Source organism: Oncorhynchus mykiss, chromosome 19, assembly GCF_057628025.1.
Source record: "Oncorhynchus mykiss isolate SJ-2025 chromosome 19, ASM5762802v1, whole genome shotgun sequence".
NCBI lineage: Eukaryota > Metazoa > Chordata > Actinopteri > Salmoniformes > Salmonidae > Oncorhynchus > Oncorhynchus mykiss.
In genome coordinates, this window is record NC_143040.1 from 50,707,240 (window position 1) to 50,727,715 (window position 20,476).

The window sequence follows — 20,476 nt, forward strand, 5'->3', positions numbered from 1 at the left end:
CATATAAACTCCTATTCCATAAATGAACTTGAAATGCTTTCTGGCCATGAAATGAGTCCAGCCAAATGTGTGCGCTCAGCTACAACATTGGGGAATGGGGGGTGGCGGCTCGGAGCAAGGCCTAGCCAATCAGTCTTCCCAGAGGGCACTCCCTCAGGGTCCAGCTGAGACACACTACTACTCCATCAAAGTGAGGGAAAAAATACAAGTTTACTTATCCAACACATTGGATAACTCTTCTAACGTTTGAGCTGAAGCTCAACAAAAAAACAACCTCCGGCCTCTAGGTCACCAGGCTGCTAGTTATGGCGCACACCTGTCACCATCATTACGCACACCTGCGCATCATCAGACTCACCTGGACTCCATCACCTCCCTGATTACCTTCCCTATATATGTCACTCCCTTTGGTTCCTTCCCCAGGCGTTATTGTTTCTGTTCCGGTGTCAAGTCTGTGTGTTGTTCGTGTTTCTTGTTTTGCGGTTATTTATTAAAACACTCCTTCTCTGACCTTGCTTCCCGACTCTCAGTGCACATCGTTACAGACTCATTGATATCACCTAGAATGTATGTGTTGCCACCCTAGGATCACTCATTACTCATAAAACAAATGTAGAACTTTTGTTATTCAAAAACTAAAAATACAATCATACCGTCCAATTTATTTTATTTAAATACCGTGATATAATATTTTGCCCATATCTCCCAGCCCTAACTGTATGTGACACATCTTTATTAGCTTTGACCAAAGCATTCATTTCATTGAACATTACCTCTACGGTAATGTGAACATTTTATTTTTACTGGCGCTATAAGACCCATTCTTCATGTGTCTGTAGAAAATAACTGATTTATGAACAAAAAAGGAAAAAATGAAAGCTTAGGAGAAGAGGTTGGATGAGGAATCAGAAACTAGTCATGAAACAGTAGCAATAGTTCAGCTTCAATTGTTGAATTCATACTGAGGCACATTTCCTGTCTACATAATGACTAGAGACATTCAGAGGGGTTGGGTTAAATGTGGAAGACACATTTCAGTTGAAGGCATTCAGTACAACTGACTAGGTATCCCCCTTTACCTTTCCCTTTCCCATTATGGAGAGGGGACTCAACCTAAACCATTTTACCTGGGCAGAGAGTAGGGGAGCCACATGAGATAATGCTCTGTGGGAACATTTTCCCAGCAGTTGACAAGAATAGTAATGGTAGTTGGAGTTTATGGGTTATCAAATTAACATTTATAATAAAATGTTTTTTCAATGGAACAAACAAGTTTAAAATAAATTCAAATGCTTGATTTTTATTTATTTATCTGCACCAGAGGCAATCACTGTGAGGAACCAGTATTTTCTTTCTTTCTCTTTCCCTCTCTCTCGTTCTTCTCTTTCTTCTCAGAATCTCCATAATTGCATTCTAACAAAAATCTAATCTGTGAGTTGAACAGCTTTCCTGAATGTCTGTGGAGCTACACTCCAGAGGGAAGCAAATATCCTGCTCTCTGAGCACTTTCACATGGATTTAACCCATTTTATCTTTGGAAGACACAAAAAGGAATATTAATTACAAATTAGTTTTCAATCAGCCTCAAAACGTGATTAGGCTAATTTGGTCTTCAGATTGTTACATTGTTAGAGTAAAGATGAAGATGATGATGATGATTACATTCTAATAATGGAAGCAGTGGAGGTGCTTGTGGAGGCAACAGTTGCAGTAACTGAGGAAGTGGGTGTTCTTCCAGTCCAGCCCAGTGCATCCCCACCACCTAGCCGTCCACCGTCCTTTCCTGTATCTGTATCTGTACCTGTGGAATGTGATGCTGTTTAAAGCTGACTGAGCCCTGTCATCACCATACGTCTCCTCGCCAAGCAAAACAACGCACATTCTTGGCAGGGAAGTATCTCTGGGATGAAATGAAAGGAGGAACCCTTCAACGCTTACACCACCTCCCCTCCTATCCCACCAGGACGCAAACGAGGGGGAAAACAAGTCCCTCTCCCTTCTTTTCCCTCTGTTTCCCTCTGAGAGACACACACAACATGGCTGTTCAGCCTTCGCTTTTTGAGCCCTTGTCCAAAGAAAACAGTAGAAATAATAAATCACCTTCTGAAATTAACCCTGTCCATACCTAGGTCACAGCTCGCCGTTGTTCACGCATGACCCACCGCCTCGCTCACAGGAAGTGACATGTACAGGAAGTGACACATTTAGAAGAGCATTTGGAATATCCTCCCTGCCAAAGGAGAGGCCCCACCGTCCCAGTCCTACACTCTGACCCTGCTAAAGTTGACAAGGGGAGCTCATTTGGAGCATTTGGAGAGAAAGCTGAGCCATACTGTCACACTTCACAACGTCCCCCTCGCCTGTGTCCTCTGCCTCCCAGGGTGCAACACGCTAACAGCCCTATGCATCATCCTTACCAGCTTCCCCCAGTTTCCCTCAGGCTAACTTTCATTAGGGCACACAGCTCCTTGGGGAGTTGAGGCTGTACAGGGACGGTGAATGTACACACTGATCAACCTGCCTGAGAATCTACCAATGACATCCTTCTGCATTAGAGAAGCCATTGGAGAGCTGTCTGTACTCCCAGTGAAGGCATACATATCACCCAGAGCATTAGTGTTGCCACAGCCAAATGGAGCACTGAGTGTCTGCTGAGGCTGACTACATACACGGAGCAGTAGACACCTCATTGGGAATTTAGGCAATAGCAAGACTGAATACAAGCTAAACTGCACGAGAGGCAAAACTGACTGACTTTAAATAGAGCCAAACAAAGAAAACACAGCTGTACATCAAAGAAGAACAAACTGCTTGAACCTAAGCCCTTTTGTGAGACATTATCCATTCATAGGCACTGGTGCCTTGACAAATGTACACTCACTACATATTCCACACACTATTCCAGCACAGCCTAAAATCATGGCATAATTCAACCATGGCAAGGACAACATCTTCATGGAATAGGACCACATCACGCTAGACTCTAGCGCAATAATGAACCATGACCTCATTGTGTGAAGACAAGTCACCACACAGATCCCTTCCACAGAAGCACGCCTTACAGAGGCAACCAACCAAACACGCCTTAAAGCCAACATGATACAGCACAACAGACCATAATCATCATCACTCTCAGCCCTGTGTCAGACTCTCTCTTCAGGTGTGATTTGAGTGAAAGGCAGGTTTTGTGTACTGTGGACGGGGGTTACCTGATGAAGAAGGAGGCTGCAGCAGATGCACTCTGAGTGGAGGTGGTTGTGGAGGTGTGGCCAGGGGCAGGGGGGGTGACGTCACACTGTCCCAGCTGGACGGAGCTCCTCTGTCGGCTGGGGGTCAGACTACAGTTGGAGCTGTGGACAGGGGCCTCCGAAGCAGGGACAGGAACATCCCTCTCTACGTCCCCCATCAGACCCTGTGCCTGCAAAGAGACAGACCGAGAGAGAGAGAGACAGAGAGACCGACAGAGAGACACACAGAGAGTTAGCAATGAGTGGGCCTCAAGAGTTAACCACCACTACTGGACCCCAACACCTCTCTTCCAGCCCATTTACTCCCTCTCTCCTCTCCTCCGCCACAGATGGGCAGGCAGCTGCTCTGGCAATCCCAGTAAACGGGTGTCAGTTATTCACCTCAGCAACAACTAACTCCCCACGGGATGGCAAGGGCGCTGAACTGGACTGTCCTAGACTGGACTGGACTAGACTGGACTGTCCTAGACTGGACTGGACTAGACTGGACTGTACTAGACTGGACTGTACTAGACTGGACTGTCCTAGACTGGACTGGACTAGACTGGACTGTATTAGACTGGACTAGACTGGACTGGACTAGACTGGACTGTCCCAGACTGGACTGGACTAGACTGGACTGTACTAGACTGGACTGTACTAGATTGGACTGTCCTAGACTGGACTGGACTAGACTGGACTGTATTAGACTGGACTAGACTGGACTGTACTAGACTGGACTGTCCTAGACTGGACTAGACTGGATTGTACTAGACTGGACTGTCCTAGACTGGACTGGACTAGACTGGACTGTACTAGACTGGACTAGACTGGACTGTACTAGACTGGACTGTCCTAGACTAGACTGGACTAGACTGGACTGTACTACACTGGACTGTCCTAGACTGGACTGGACTAGACTGGACTGGACTACACTGGACTGGACTACACTGGACTGTCCTAGACTGGACTGGACTATACTGGACTGTCCTAGACTGGACTGGACTAGACTGGACTGGACTACACTGGACTGGACTACACTGGACTACACTGGACTGTCCTAGACTGGACTGGACTAGACTGGACTAGACTGGACTGGACTGCTTGATTCTGGCAACACTAAGGAGGATGCACGGTGTGAATGATAATTAAGTGAAAACCAACATCTAATTACAGTTTAGCTGTTAAATCATTGGCCATATACATACATCAGCAGCTAATTTGGCATGTGTGAGCAGCTTTGTAATGCACAGCTTGATTTAAACAGGAAAATAAATATTTACCATCCAACAACAAAAGACATCTCCATATCTACACACAAACCATAAGCAGTGGAATACCATAGTAGACACAACCCTTTTCTCTGATAGGCCCATGATGACTACTGCTCTGTGAAGGTATGCTTAAGGTGCAGATGTAGAGGGGTAACAGAGCATAGCCTGTCTGCAGCGCTGCCTGCCAGCTGGGGTATGAGTCAGGAGCAGAAGGATGCTGCCTCAGCCTGGCCCCAGGCCCCAGGCCCCAGGGGTGGTAATGACTAGGGGTGATGAGGCAGGTCACATACTGCTCTCGGAGTGCTAGTCTGGGGGAAGGGGGCCAGAGAGTTGGTCTATCTCTGACAGTCCACTGATCACCCAGGCAGCCCATAATACACATCCCTGTTCCTACCAGGTGCACCATGACAACACAGGGTTAATCCTCACCCTAACCACGAGTATATCCAACTGTACAGTGATCAATGAAACTTGACAAGAACCAGTTTTGTGGGTCAGCCCAAAACAAATGGTCGAATTAAGCCTCTAGTTTTCATTTACATTTATCCTGGTGACACCTCCACACTGGGTAACCAGCAACCTGGAGTCAAACACGGCATGAGGCTTCACAGCATATATTTTGTCAACACTATCCAGTCCCTTTGTAAATGTACTTACTCAATGGTTGCCCTAGATTCATGTTTGGTAAGTAAAATAACATAATTGACGGTATTTTTATAAAGTGTTCTACCGGTGTGCGCCATCTATCAACGGAGGCTGACAGCTGAACTAGTTATATGACATAGCTGACATGCGAGTGCTATACATCAATATGCAGCGACATACATTCAGACATTCACATGAACACAGGCACCTCGGGCAGTAGGGTTATATCTCAGCACAAGCACTGACACTATAAGCTTGTCATGATCACCACAATCAAATGTGGTTGTTTTGAATCCCAAGGGAATTGCTCATTGACTGTACCTCAGAGAGCCATAACCAGCTTGCCACTTCTGCTTATTAATAATCACTTTGACTTATTTTTTTAGATGCCAGACACCTGTGTTGTGTTGTTCCGGATATCCATGGAAATAAGACTAATCATTGAACATGCTTATTTAGGCATTTTGGCTGTGTTGAAAGTCCAACATTGTGGTTGGTGGGTTGTGAGAAAGCGAGGGCCTCTTGTACTTGTACATGTCAGGGTTATGATTTGTGAAGTGCGTGATGGAGAGACGAGGTGCAAACTGAAATGAGCCGAGCGTAGATTCTTCACACGCACCTGGCGGAGTGGAAAGACTCACAACAGCAGGTCGGGTGTCCGTGACAGAACAGGAACTCAACCCATACCAGAGAGGTGTACCCATGTCACATCATCCAGAAAGACTGAAATACTTCACACACTTAGGCAGGACGCCTATCTGGACAGCTCATCCTGGATTAAGCCAATTGTGGTGTCAGGTTTTAGAATAAAAATGGCAGCAGGTTTGAGGAGCCCATTGAGGGTAGAGTATGAGGGTGGCGGAGGGATGTTGTGGGGTGTAACCAGAATAAACAGCTCACTGTAACACACACAGACACCCATATGATTTTGAAAAACACATCATAATGCCTGTCAGGAGAGAGACTCAGGACTTAAGATCTTCAAGTAACCTCCTCTACAAGGCGGTAGGCCAGTAAGGCCACTGCTGTCCCTGGTTAAGGGCCCTGGTCAGGTAATTAGGCACTGACAGTGGTGCCATGTGTCCAGCGCCATTTACACTGAGTGTCAGTAATGAGGGGACCTACCACCCTTCAACGCCCAACCCCCTGGCACCCTGCACAGACGATAGCTCCTGTTTCCCAGCAATGAGGGGGAGAAGAAGAGGCAGCATGATTTCAATACAGACTGTCTCAGGCCAGCTGGACTCAGTGACTCCCTTCCCATCAGCATTCTAAAGAGCATTCGCTTCTCAGAGCCGGAGCCTAGTAGGGATCCCCGGTGACCTCTGATCCCACTGTCCCACAGGCCATTATTGCTGAGGTGAAATAAACCCTGCTAATCTGGGCCCGTCCTGATCCAATGGCTTCAGCAACAACTACAAATGGTGGAGGAGGAGTGTATACAGTAGATGGATCACTGGGATGCACAACAATAAATCAATTTCTTTCTTGATTCTCCTTAAATGTTGCCCTAGAAAATGTTTTTTGACTGAACAGTATAGGATGGACTCATCAGAAAAGAGTTCAAATAGAAATGTGCCTCCTCTATGCTTCACTCACTCTCTCCCTCCTCTATCCTTCAGGCTCTCTCTCTCCTCTATCCTTCACTCTCTCATTCCTCCTCTATGCTTCACTCTCTCCCTCCTCTATCCTTCACTCTCTCTCTCTCTCCTCTATCCCTCACTCTTTCATGCCTCCTCTATCCTTCACTCTCTCTATCTCTCTCTTCTCTCCTTTACTCACTCTCTCCCTCCTCTATGCTTCACTCACTCTCTCCCTCCTCTATCCTTCACTCTCTCCTCTATCCTTTACTCACTCTCTCCCTCCTCTATCCTCCACGCTCTCATTCCCTCCTCTATCCTTCATTCTCTCTCTCCCTCCTCTATCCCTTCTCTCTCTCCCTCTTCTATCCTTCACTCACTCTCTCCCTCCTCTATCCTTCACTCACTCTTTCCCTCTATCCTTCACTCACTCTCTCCATCCTCTATCCTTCACTCACTCTCTCCCTCCTCTATCCTTCACTCCCTCTTTCCCTCTATCCTTCACTCACTCTCTCCGTTCTCTATCCTTCACTCTCTCTCTCCCTCTTCTATCCTTCACTCTCTCTCTCCCTCTTTCATTCTCTCTCTCTCTCTCTCTCTCTCACTCTCGCTCTCCGCCATCATTCACTCTCTCTCTCCCTGTGTGGCAGGGGGCCATGCAGGCCCAGCTGTACTGTGGCAGACAGCAGCCCAGATGGTCCATTGGGCTTCCAGTGGGTACCAGACGTGTGAGAGGTCACACAGGGCCACTAGCGGCCAACAACACACTCTAAACCCCCAGGGTCAAGAGCACTCGGTTTTAGCAGATTAGCGTGCATTTGATTGTGGAGCAGAGGGCAAATCACAGATTTGTGTCAATCAATTAGTCATTTTGTAGTGTCCACTGTTAAGTTCAGTATTCACTACTCACACTGTTGTCTGCACTGTTGTCTCCGAATGACGGAGTTGTTAATCTAACTAAATCCGACATCAGAGGTTAGAACTCATAGGTGTTAAATTATCAACTGAGGGGGGAATTCAACAACAGATGCTTTGATTTTGCTTCATCAGGTTTTTGGGAGACTGGAGTTCTCTAGCAGACCTTCCAGAGGACGGATGTGTTGTTTCCTCCATTTAACCCAAATATGACTCAGCCTCTCAGTGAGCCCATTGCCCCAGCTGTTAACTGTAGTGTAAATGAACACACATTTAATTCCAAGCCAGAGCCTTTTCACTGTGTGAAAGTTTCATGGTGTCCTATAATGGGCTGTGTGCTGGTAGACTAGATAGAGCCTTAAGGCTGGCACACATCACACCGAAAATGAATCTAGCGTTCGTCTGCCGATCACGCAATTTTATTTGTAAAATCGGTGAGCACACGGTTCACAAATTGCGTTCACGGGTGCTAAGTACTCCCGGCCAGCAAACGCTATTGGTGTGTCTGAGCCGTAAAGCCCTCGGAATAAGACACTCTGTAAGATTGCTGTCAAACAGGTGGCACCTATCTGACTTTCTTTGTCTGCACTACAGAGCTCAACACTCGTCTCACAAAGTATTCAAGTGGGGAATTGTGAATTAAAGCACTTGCCTTTAGGGCACAGCGCAGCTCCATATCATCTCTGGCCTGTGCAGGTTTTTGTCATTCTGAGGGATCTTGTTTTAATGAAAGAAATGGACTTTAGAAAGTAACACCAGGCACATTTCTGCTGTTTGTATCGTGGTATCCTAAAGGAACATGTGTCTCTGAGGAGGCCCAGGCCCAGCCGTGTGGCATTGTGCAAAGCTTCATCCTAGTTCCCATTGGCTCTAATTGCTTTTAGACACATAGGAGAACACAAGTCAGTCTCTCTCCCTATATGCAAGGCCTTTTGATTTGCCCTAGATTGCACACATGCTGTTAAATGATTCTGGAAGCCTCACATAAACTGCCACTAAAAGCACTTGTTGACAGTTAAAGAGAAAAACCTGGTTGTAATCTTCAGAGTCCAGAATGAGGAATAACACTGACGGATGCCGTAATTGAGTGCAATTTTCGAGACAGCGATTTTCAATGCCATATTAAGTAGAAGCACCCAAAACAGAAATAAAATGGAGGAGCCACAAACAGCTTCTGATTGAGAACATAAAAATGACAGAAGTAGAAAATATTAGCAATTGACGACTGCTTTTTGCTCAGTGCTCTCAAGACTCCCTAGTGTAGAATGTCACAGCAATGTATAAGAGACAGGCTAGAGGCTTGGTCCAGATGTCTCTCTCTCTCTCTCGCTGCAGGAAGAAAACTCTTCAATAAAAAGGACAACATCCCATAATGACTCCAGAGGAATGAGAGGTCACCTCTCCTGCAGAGTTCTGAGGCCCAGGGTCTGAGTGAGGTTCTTCTCATTTCTCTAAAGGTCTGAGATGTAATCATTCCATTGTCAGACTTTGTTCACTCAAAGTTCTCAAGCCAAGGTTCACAAATAACTTTGAAAACAACATTGACAAGAGTAACAAGCTGTCTATACAAAATATTCCTAGATGTGCTTTGACATAGTGTATCTGTAGCAATAGTGATAATGATGAGTTTTGAAGGTCTGAATACATACTGGGCTGGGCTGAGGGAGGAAGTTGTTGACTCTGGAGATGCTCCACATGCCCTCAAGGTACTGCTGGGCCTGGATAGTGACCGATCCCAGGGTCCCAGTCAGCTGCCCTCCCCCCACCGTCACCTGGACACTGGTCTTGGGCCCAGCAGAGACAGAGGAGCCCTGTGGACAGTCCTGCCCCCTGTGCCAACTCTCCCCCAGGGGCAGAATGGTGTGGGCTTGGGCATGGGCTTTGGAAGGCTGCCTCACTTGGGCATTGGAGGAGGAGAGTGTCAGTTTATGAGGTTGCCCAGAGAGGGTGGTGGAGGGCAGAGCAGGCATGTCATGGCTCAGGGTCAGGGCCGCGGGCGGGGCGCCTACTGTCTGCAGGGCCTCCTGCCTCAGTTGGTGGAGAGGCGTAGAACACACCTGACAGCAGCCCTCATGGCTCCCTGGCACTTGGAGCTGGTCGAATAGGAAGGCTGCGTAGCCAGGATCCTGTAGAGGAAATAAAGAGAGAGACTTAACATGGTCCCATTCAGAAAAAAACATGGTAGACTACGTCATATCTCCATATCAGTGTGATTGGGAGGTTTCCTTGATGTTGTTAATATTTTCCAGGTGTGTCAGACAGTGGCCATTGGTGTGGTCCCTCCCGGAGGCTACCCTTTGTGATCATAGCTCTACCTCCCTCCCTCCCTGCCTGCCTGCCTGCCCTAACCACATTCACATCCTCCCCCTAGGAACTCAGTTTTGTCTGGAGCTGCTCTGCCTGCAACCAGAGACAGCAGATTATGTTGCTGGTGGATGTGCCTGCCTGGGCCTTGGACCCAAGTCAAACAACAGGGGCAAATCAGAAGAGGTAACAAAAAGGGAGTTTGAGGGATTAGTGGGAGAGACTCCAACAAATCAAAGTCTGTGCATTCCATTGGAACACCAACTCAGCCAGACTCTTCTCCAACTTTCTCCAAGGCTGCTTAAGGCCACAGAACCTGAATAAGGGTTTTTACACTGCATCAAATTAGAGAAGGAAACCAGTGGAGGTTTGTCCTTTCCCTCTGCCCGTTAAAAAACTTCCTGGAGTGTCCCTCGCAGTTGGGTGGGAAGGGGGTTGTGGGGGTTTAGAGAGGGAACCACAAATGTAAACAACAGCTGAGCCGATCCTAGGAGCTCAGAGCGTGCTATTTACATATTATGATAGTCAGTATGAAAACATACGATAAGACGCCCAGCGTGAAAAAAGAATCTCCTCCTGACAGCTAGAGGCTCATAGAGTCTCTGACGATCACTCACATCACCCAGCCTTTTACTAGTGATTACAAGTCACGTCATCTTTGCTTTTCCTCATCATGCAAGTGAAGTTCTAACACCCCCGTTATTATTATTATAATTTTTTATTTTATTATTATTATGTTGTTGTTGTTGACCCCTTTTTCTCCCCAATTTCATGATATCCAATTGGTAGTTACACTCTCAAATACTCTGTGTATATAGACGTAAACGCAGACACCCACACACAGATGCGTTCACACACAAACACACACACACACACACACACACACACACACACACACACACACACACACACACACACACAGTCCCAGTCCCAGTCTCTGAAGGGGTATAAAGGCTCGGTAACCTCCCACCCATTGGAGTGGAGCTCTAAGACAGAAGCCCACAGATACATATTGTTTATGAGGCCTCTGTCCCAGTGAACCTCTGTGGTGATCAGGAGGAGTGAGACGGCCTGGCCAATCCACTGCTTTTAATGCAGTGCCACTTAATACAGCAGGTCCAATATAACAGTCTCCATAGAGACACAACCCGTAGCCTTTAAATCTCTTCCCTCTGAAGGCAACTCAATACAGAGACTTTTAGGTGACCTCTATCTTAGAGCCCCTATCCTTATACCTACAGTATAAATGGGTATCATTACAGAGAGAATACAAACTGACCAGTTTCTCTATCCTTATGTGTATATTGCACTTCACATCCTTTTATAAGGGCCGGGACGATACCAGTATCACAACGTTTTTTCCATGGCAAAAATGAAAACACAAAGCAGACCAAACTATTTTTAAAAACCTGTTGTATGTCAAATATTGTGTCCTATAGCTTAGAAAATAAATACATGTGACTCTGGATGCTTCTAACATTAAGCATGAAACACACTGAGAATCTCACAGCCGATAGACTGACGGTACTTATCACAGTGGGAGGCCGTTCCTTCTCTTGCTAAGTCAAAAGCAAGTACCTGCTGCGTGCCGACCCGATAGCGACAAACCTGCCGTTTCTATTTGTAGAATCGCAATGCTCCTCAGTGGCCAACAACTTCACTTTGAGCCAATCAGAGAGCACGGGAGAGCCAACCCATTTTTTTTTTTTAATAGAGGGCATTTTCTACGTAAATCCACGGATGAGCCAGTCACACTTCATATGCAATGTAGGCTATGGGATGGTAACTAGCTAATTGTACATATGCAACGCACACAATCCTAAATACTTCCTCCAAGCTAGCTAACCACTTTAGCTAGTATTGACATTATAATTAAATCACAATGGATTAGCTAGTTCCAATGAAACAGCTGGCTGTATTAGCTGCCAAATTAGTGCAGTGTTCCTAGCTAGCTCACTATGTTGTGCTAGCTAGGGGATATGCTAATGTTAGCTAGCTAAACATTTGGCTATTGGCTGGCACTGGCAGTATGGGATAATCATCTTGCTAGGTAGTTATCTAGCTGTGACCATCTGATTAGTATCAACAAGGGCTTTCTAAAAATTGCAACATTTGCGCACATAGCTTGGAATCTAGACCATAAGCAATATGCATGGATATAAACAACGCTACAGACACGTTCTGGTTTGGAGTATTTTAACAAGGCTGAGTGGCTGACGACTTCCAAGGTCTTTGCTGTGTGAACACAAAAGAGATTGACTGCCAACACTGTTAAGGGGTGCAAAGTACTGTCGGCAGGAAAACAGTACTAGGGTCAGTCTGTTATATTTGGAGTACTTCTCCTGTCTTATCCGGTGTCCTGTGTGAATTTAAGTATGCTCTCTCTAATTCTCTCTTTCTCTCTGAGGACCTGAGCCTTAGGACCATGCCTCAGGACTACCTGGCATGATGACTCCTTGCTGTCCCCAGTCCACCTGGCCGTGCTGCTGCTCCAGTTTCAACTGTTCTGCCTGCGGCTATGGAATCCTGACCTGTTCACCGGACGTACTACATGTCCCAGACCTGCTGTTTTCAACTCTCTAGAGACATCAGGAGTGGTAGAGATACTCTTAATGATCGGCTATGAAAAGCCAACTGACATTTACTCCTAAGGTGCTGACTTGCTGCACCCTTGACAACTACTGTGATTATTATTATTTGACCATGCTGGTCATTTATGAACATTTGAACATCTTGGCCATGTTCTGTTATAATCTCCACCCGGCACAGCCAGAAGAGGACTGTCCACCCCTCATAGCCTGGTTTCTCTCTAGGTTTCTTCCTAGGTTTTGGCCTTTCTAGGGAGTTTTTCCTAGCCACCGTGCTTCTACACCTGCATTGCTTGCTGTTTGTGATTTTAGGCTGGGTTTCTGTACAGCACTTTGAGATATCAGCTAATGTACGAAGGGCTATATAAATACATTTGATTTGATACTGGTATTGTCCCGGCCCAGGTCTTTCCAACTAACAGCCAAGCAAGGGCAGGGGACATCATCATCTTTATTTCGTCCCTGAGTCTCTAAGCAGTGTAAGGAGTCCCGATATCTCACTGATCTACCTACAGTACTGATCCAGCCCTCATGATGAGAGAGATAGATCACCAAGCAGATTATCTAGAGAGAGGACCACACAGCACATAGGCCTGCCCAAGGAGAGGCAGCTGCTCGGATTGGCCCTGGGCAGGACACGACTGTGCTGGTCCTCTTCCAATATGGATTTTCATGGGATAAAATGGGTTTAATACTATATACTTAGTGATATACTCTGATAAATGATTCATTACATGATAGTGACACTATTGGCAATGCATAGCTAGTATGTAAAGCTGGGATAGTTGGGATAACAAGCTCATTCTGTAGATCATCCTACAGCTCTTAGCATAGTGTTGGGTGGGGTTATGTTGGCTAATGCAGGATATGTTAGCTACAATTATCCTCTTAGGAGGGTTTAGGAGAAAATTCACATGAACATGCATTTATGTAAAGAGGCTTAAAATGTAAACACCATTGAGCTTTGGAGAAAGACACTGATACGTATGAGGGATCTAATGTGAAGGCATTCTATTTCAACCCGTTTAACAGAGGGACGTTTCTGAACTCACCAGGTCTGTGACAAATCAGGGGAGAAATCAGAGAGAGACAGAGAGAGAGCGGGGATAACATATCACCACGGACACGCTTCAGTCTAGAAAACGTATTTGGTTGTGATTAGTCATAATCAGAGTAACCCACCCTGGTTTCTTCGGCTCCACACCCCTCACCCTCCCACCAAGCCAACCCTATCCCACCTCAGGGCATGACTATATGTAATAAATCAATTCCTCTTTCCTTCTCTCTCTCCCATACATCCTCTACCTTCCTCCCTCCATGTATTGTTAGGTGTTGATTTAGGAGTGCCAATAAAACCAGCCACAAAGCTCAGCCCACCTGCTATTCTGGAGGTTCTGGAGGTTAGCGAGTGAGTTTCCCTTGTAAAGCTGTCTGTCTGTGAGCATTATGCTCTGGGGAAGAGTGAGCTAGAGGTCAGGGGTAGGAAGTGGATCATGGTGATGCTGATGGTGATGATGATGGTTATGATAGTGGAGATGATGATGCTAGCCCATCTTTGAGGTGGAGAGTCTGAAGGGCAGATAATATGTGATTATCTCCACATCAGGTATGAGGAAAGCAAGCCGTAAATCAAAAATAGGCATGACCTTGACTCTCTGTCTGTCTGTTGTTTTAAGATTCCTTAAAGGATTTCAGCCTGAACTGCAGCCTGTCAAAACTCTCCGAAATGCACACCTCAAAAATGAATGCTGTCTGTAGAAAGCGGTTTCCAATGTCTGTTTCCTAGGTGATATCTGATTCCGATGTACAGATAACAAAATTGGATTGTATAGGCAAGTTTCAAGATATTTTTATCACAAACCGATGAGCCTAGGAAGTAATTCATAATGTGGAATACATGAGACGTGACATACTGTACTATGCATGTATTGAGGCCTGATGCGTTTATATTATTATCCATGTGATCTATTGCTGACAGGTGCAAGTGAGTGTAACAAATAGTCTAGTTTGAGAGCTGCATCAACACAATACTACAAGTGTTCCATCCATTGAGAGGGACATGAAGGCCTGAGCGTCTTCAACCATTGTTGGGTACAAGTGGAAGACTACTAGGCTTCAGAGCACAAGCACTCTAGAAAGAGAGTGAGCATGAGTTAGGGACATGGATAGAGAGAGAGGGAGGCAGGTTGGGGTTGTGCCCCTTGCCTGGCGGCTTGTGGGTCATTGTGTTGGTTTACTGCCTGTCGACGAGGATCTTTATTAAACTCTGGGGACGAATTAAGTCAGATGCTGTGGCCTTATTATGGAAAATAGGCCAGCATGCACTGGAAAAGAAGTGCCTGTGGCACCTACGTTTGCCGTCTGATGAAATTCATCCATAGATCGGCCGACCGGATACAGAAAGCCGAACCATGACTTACTTAAATAAGGAAGCGGTCATAGCGATTTCATATGCATGAGGCCCCTTGTCAGACTAAAGACTTTCAGACACGCTCCGTTAAAAGTAGAACACTCTTGGAAACAATATTTCATATTCCATTGAGTTGCGGAGCGCCTGTCAGATGGGGAGCAGTGACCTTCACCACAGAGCAGGTCTCTGTGTTGTGGTGGCCATTCAGTTAAAGGAAGCAAGAGGCAGTACAGCCACAGCACACCCAAAAGTAGACTTCATAAGATTCAATTGTGCAATCTCCTATTCCTTCCTTCTTTCTTCCAGTTTTTTCCTACACTATTGTACAGGGAAACTTTCCCCCGATGACTCAGTAGGTCAACACAGTGCTGTCTTTCCACACTAGAGCCCATTCCCAACAGTATTATTGCTGTTAACACAATAGAATACGGCAGAGTTTTTCATACGTCCTATAACGGCGTATAAAACCAACTGGACCACACAACAACACAGCTGATTCATCTAACGCCTTTAAGAACTGGAAATCCTCCACTCTCCCTTCTCTTATTTCTCCATAAGGACAGCTTAAGAAAGTCTGAGCCGTATCTGTTTACTTGTTCTCTGACACCTTTGGCCCTGTCAGTAGTACTGTCCCAGTGTGTTTCAATGGGACTAGGCCCCAATAAACCACAGGAGCCTACAGACAGATCCCACAGTGAGGTCGATAGCTGCCAACAGGCCTACTTTCCCACAGGTAGCCTGGGCTCTCCCTGAAAGCCAGGCCAGAGAAAAACGAGCACAGCTGCAGGCCTGTCCTGGGTGACCACAGGCCATTAAGACAGATTACATTCCCAGGATAAAAGGACCACATCTAGCGGTAATCCCTCCCCTTCATGCCCTCAACTCTCTCACCCCTCAGCCATCCCGTGGAGCAGCAGTGGGCTGGACAGCCTCAGCAGACCCGTAGATCTAATTTGACTTCAGGAGCAGTTAATGCTGAACCACCAGTAGAAGCAGAGGACAACAGATCATTAAGTTTAACCACCCAGGTCCTGTGTTGTGGAGCTAGAGAAGACAATGAGTCAGGATCTCACACTAGCATGCTGTTTACCTCTGTGGAAACGTCTCCTGTGCCACACAAATTGGGAGAGTCATCAAACCACATCAAATAGATGCTCACTGCTGCCTGCCTGTCTGTCTGTAGCACACAGAACACTTTCCCAAGCATAAACTCTGTATTAGCAACAGCATTGGAGTTGTGTTATTTGTCTGCATGACAAAATAAGAACATAATTCCAGAGATTGAATATCCACCACTGAAGTACTTAATTCACACCTGACTAAACAAAATAACTAAGTTCTCAGTTGAAGTAGCTTATTAACATCGCTACAGTACTCTAGACTGCCCTATTTTCATGATTCATGATGATATCTGGACCCCATTGCCCCGAAAATCAGTCTTCTCACAAAATCACCTGTAGTGTCGAATGGTTTGGCCTACAAATGTTTTGCTCTACGACCCCTAAAAGCGTCTGAAGTCGGTACAGCTGATCTGCCAACTTCTGTCTGTAGTGTCTGAACAGTTTGGGCTACACACTAATATGACCCCTCTGTGGAAAGGTGAGACTCATGAACACGTACATGTTTTGCTCTAGGATGCCCACAGGCCTCACAAGACTCGTCTGAAGGTCCCCCGGTACCAGTTGAAAAAGGAATAGAAGTACAGTATATACAGTATGGAGACTGTTTGGTGCCAAAAACAAAGGGGTTAAATTCTCAAAATATGTTTCCTGATCGTTCTTATATCTCCCCGAAATAGGACAGACACTTCAGAACAAACTTCCTTTCGATTTTTTTGGGGACTATCTGTTGTTCCATGTAGTGAATCTGTTATTCAATGCGTTTGTATGGGCTAATAGCACTAAGGCCCAAAAATTATCATTCTTAAAATTCAAAATCAAATAGCTAAATGATCCTTGGCCTGACCTTTTTAAAACATTCCATATAGCTTAGTAGAACCCCCTCCCAGCAGGCAGAGGTGTTCTTTTACTGTTCTAATTTTGTTGGTAACCAGTGTATAATATCAATAAGGCACCTTGGGGGTTTGGGGTATATGGCCAATATACCACGGCTAATGGCTGTATACAGGCACTCCGTGTTGCGTCGTGCGTAAGGACAACCCTTAGCCATGGTATATTGCTTAATTAGCGCTACGCAAACATTAATTTACCTGTGCTTTTCAGATGACAGCGGGGGGACTTTTTGAGTTGATTTATCCCTCATGTACTTTGATGTTGTTGTGAGCACGAGAAGACTGCAGCAAACACTTGTGCTGAACTTTCTCGAGGCGCTTCTGCCCTCTGCATTGGAGGGGTAGGTCATCGTGCAGTGCAACCTATTGACTGGGGTGTTTTGGGAACCTAATACGCAAAAGACCCACTGACTCAAGGCCTATACAATCAAGTCTACTTACTTAGTACTCAGAATCGATTCTACCTGTCATACTGTGTCTGGAAGAAACATAATTTAGCAGGATGGGTCTACATAAACAATTTATGGCTGTTTTGACATTGTTCCAACATCAAGCCTAAACATCAAGGCAAATGGAAGCACTGACAGTTATTAAAATGAAGACAGATATGTCAAGCTATTAGTTCCTTCCTGCTGTGTTATTAAAATAAAAAAATGATTTCACCTTTATTTAACCAGGTAGGCCAGTTGAGAACAAGTTCTCATTTACAACTGCGACCTGACCAAGATAAAGGAAAGCAGTGCGACACAAACAACACAGAGTTACACATGGAATAAAATATATAAATAACAGTATGGGGATGAGGGAGTTGGATGGGCTATTTACAGATGGGCTATGTACAGGTGCAGTGATCTGTGAGCTGCTCTGACAGCTGGTGCTCAATTAGTGCGGAGATCCCAGTAAAATCGGAGAGCGCCAAATTCAAAATACAAGATCGTAATATTAAACATTAATGAAAATACAAGTGTCATCCATGATTCTTTAGCTTAGAATCTTGGTAATCGAACTGCGTTGTCAGATTTCAAAAAGGCTTTACGGCGAAGCATAGCATTCGATTGTCTGAGGACAGCGCCTCATATTAGCATATTTTCCAAACCAGCCAGGGGTCACGAAATAACAAATAACGATAAAATAAATAACTTACTTTGAAGATCTGTTTGAAATCCCAAGGGTCCCAGCTTCACAATGAATGGTTGTTTTGTTCGATAAAGTCCGTCTTTATATCCCAAAAACTGTGTTTCGTTGGCGCCATTGAATTCAATAATCCAGTCCTTCAATATGCACACAAAGGATTCCAAAAAGTTACCAGCAAAGTTCGTCCAAATCAGTCAAACAACGTTTTTGATCAACCCTCAGGTTGTCTAATATCTAAAAAAATTATAATATTTCAGACGGAGATTACTATGTTCAATAGCAAAGGAAAAGAATGAAGAGCGTGCCAACATTCACGGGCGCAAAAAAAGCAACCAAAACAAGCCTAAAACCTTGTATAAAGACTGTTGACATCTACTGGAATCCATAGGGACTGTAATCTGGGAGGCGGAAATTAGATCTTTCAATAGAAGAAGTCAGTCGGAGCTCCAAATAGTTTTTTTTACGGATCGATTTTCCTCTGGTTTTTGCCCTCTATATCAGTTCTGTTATACTCACATACATTACTTTAACAGTTTTAGAAACATCAGAGTGTTTTATATCCAATTCTACCAATTATATGCATATCTTAGCTTCTGAGCCTGAGTAACAGGCAGTTTACTTTGGGCACGTCAGACAGGCGGAAATTCAGGAAACTAGCCGTACTCGCAGAGAAGTTAAAGTTAGTGAGGGAGATATGGGTCTCCAGCTTCAGTAATTTTGCAATTTGTTCTAGTCATTGGCAGCAGAGAACTCGAAGGAAAGGTGTCCAAAGTAGGAATTGGCTTTGGGGGCGACTAGTGAAGTATACCTGCTGGACCGCAGCACCCACCCGTGGGTGGGGCTTTGGTGACAAAACGGATGACACTGTGATAGACTGCATCCAATTTGCTGAGTAGAGTGTTGGAGGCTATTTTGTAAATGACATCGCCGAAGTCAAGGATCGGCAGGATGATCAATTTTACGAGGGTATGTTTGGCAGCAATGAGTGAAGGATGCTTTGTTGTGAAATCGGAAGCCGATTCTAGATTTAATTTTGGATTGGAGATGTTTAATGTGAGTCTGGAAGGAGAGTTTACAGTCTAACCAGACACCTAGCTATTTGTAGTTGTCCACATATTCTAAGTCAGAACCGTCCAGAGTAGTGATGCTGGACGGGTGGGCAGGTGTGGGCAGCGATCGGTTGAAGAGCATGCATTTAGTTTTACTTGCATTTAAGAGCAGTTGGAGGCCACGGAAGGAGAGTTGTATGGCATTGAAGCTCATCTGGAGGTTAGTTAACACAGTGTCCCAAGAAGGGCCAGAAGAATACAGAATGGTGTCGTCTGCGTAGAGGTGGATCAAAGAATCACCAGCAGCAAGAGAGACATTATTGATGTATACAGAGAAAAGAGTCAGCCCGAGAATTGAACCCTGTGGCACCCCCATAGAGATTGCCAGAGGTCCGGACAACAGGCCCTCCGATTTGACACACTGAACTTAGAAGTAGTTGGTGAACCAGGCGAGGCTTTCATTTGAGAAGCCAAGGCTGTTGAGTCTGCCGATAAGAATGTGGTTATTGACAGAGTCAAAAGCCTTGGCCAGGTTGATGAATACAGCTGCACAATATTGTCTCTTATTGATGGAGGTTATGATATTGTTTAGGACCTTGAGCGTGGCTGAAGTGCACCCATGACCAGCTCGGAAACCAGATTGCATAGCGTAGAAGATATGGTGGGATTCGAAATGGTCGGTGATCTGTTTGTTAACTTGGCTTTCGAAGCAGTGTTAACATGCATCAAACCAAGGCATTTATGGTTACAGAAGTCAACAAATGAGAGGGCCTGGGGAATGGGAGTGGAGCTAGGCACTGCAGGGCCTGGATTAACCTCTACATCACCAGAGGAGCAGAGGAGGAGTAGGATAAGGGTACGGCCAAGGGCTATAAGAACTGGTCATCTAGTATGTTCGGGACAGAGAGTAAAAGGAGCAGGTTTCTCGGAGCGGTAGATTAGATTCAATGCATAATGTACAGATAAAGGTATGGTAGGATGTGAATGCACTTGAGGTAAACCTAGACATTGAGTGACGATGAGAGAGGTATTGTCTCTAGAGACATCAATTAAACCAGGTGAGGTCACCTGTGGGAGGTGTGGGAGGTGGGACAAGAGGGTTAGCTGAGGCATGTTGAGCAGGGCTGGAGGCTACAGTGAAATAAGACAATAATCACTAACCAAAACAGCAAGGCATATTGACATTAGGGAAAGGCATGCATTGCTGAGTGATCATAGGGTCCAATGAGTAGCTGGATGGAGACACAACAATTCAGACAGCTAGCAGGCCGGGGCTAGCAGGCTAGCAGAATGGCCTTAGAGGGACATTGTGACGGAAGAAGTCTGTTGTAGCCACCTC

At 45.5% G+C, this 20,476-nt stretch overlaps 1 protein-coding gene across 2 annotated transcripts in view; it reads right to left on the reverse strand.

The window, feature by feature from the left end:
* LOC110498352 (kinesin-like protein KIF26A) overlaps positions 1-20,476 on the reverse strand; it is a 129,052-nt gene that overhangs the window by 50,406 nt on the left and 58,170 nt on the right. For both annotated transcript variants that reach the window (XM_036954832.2, XM_036954834.2), the window contains exons 3-4: positions 9,291-9,767; positions 3,210-3,418 (exon numbers count right to left, since the gene is read on the reverse strand). In XM_036954832.2, the coding sequence (XP_036810727.2) occupies positions 3,210-3,418; positions 9,291-9,767 (686 nt within the window). The remainder of the gene's footprint in view (positions 1-3,209; positions 3,419-9,290; positions 9,768-20,476) is intronic.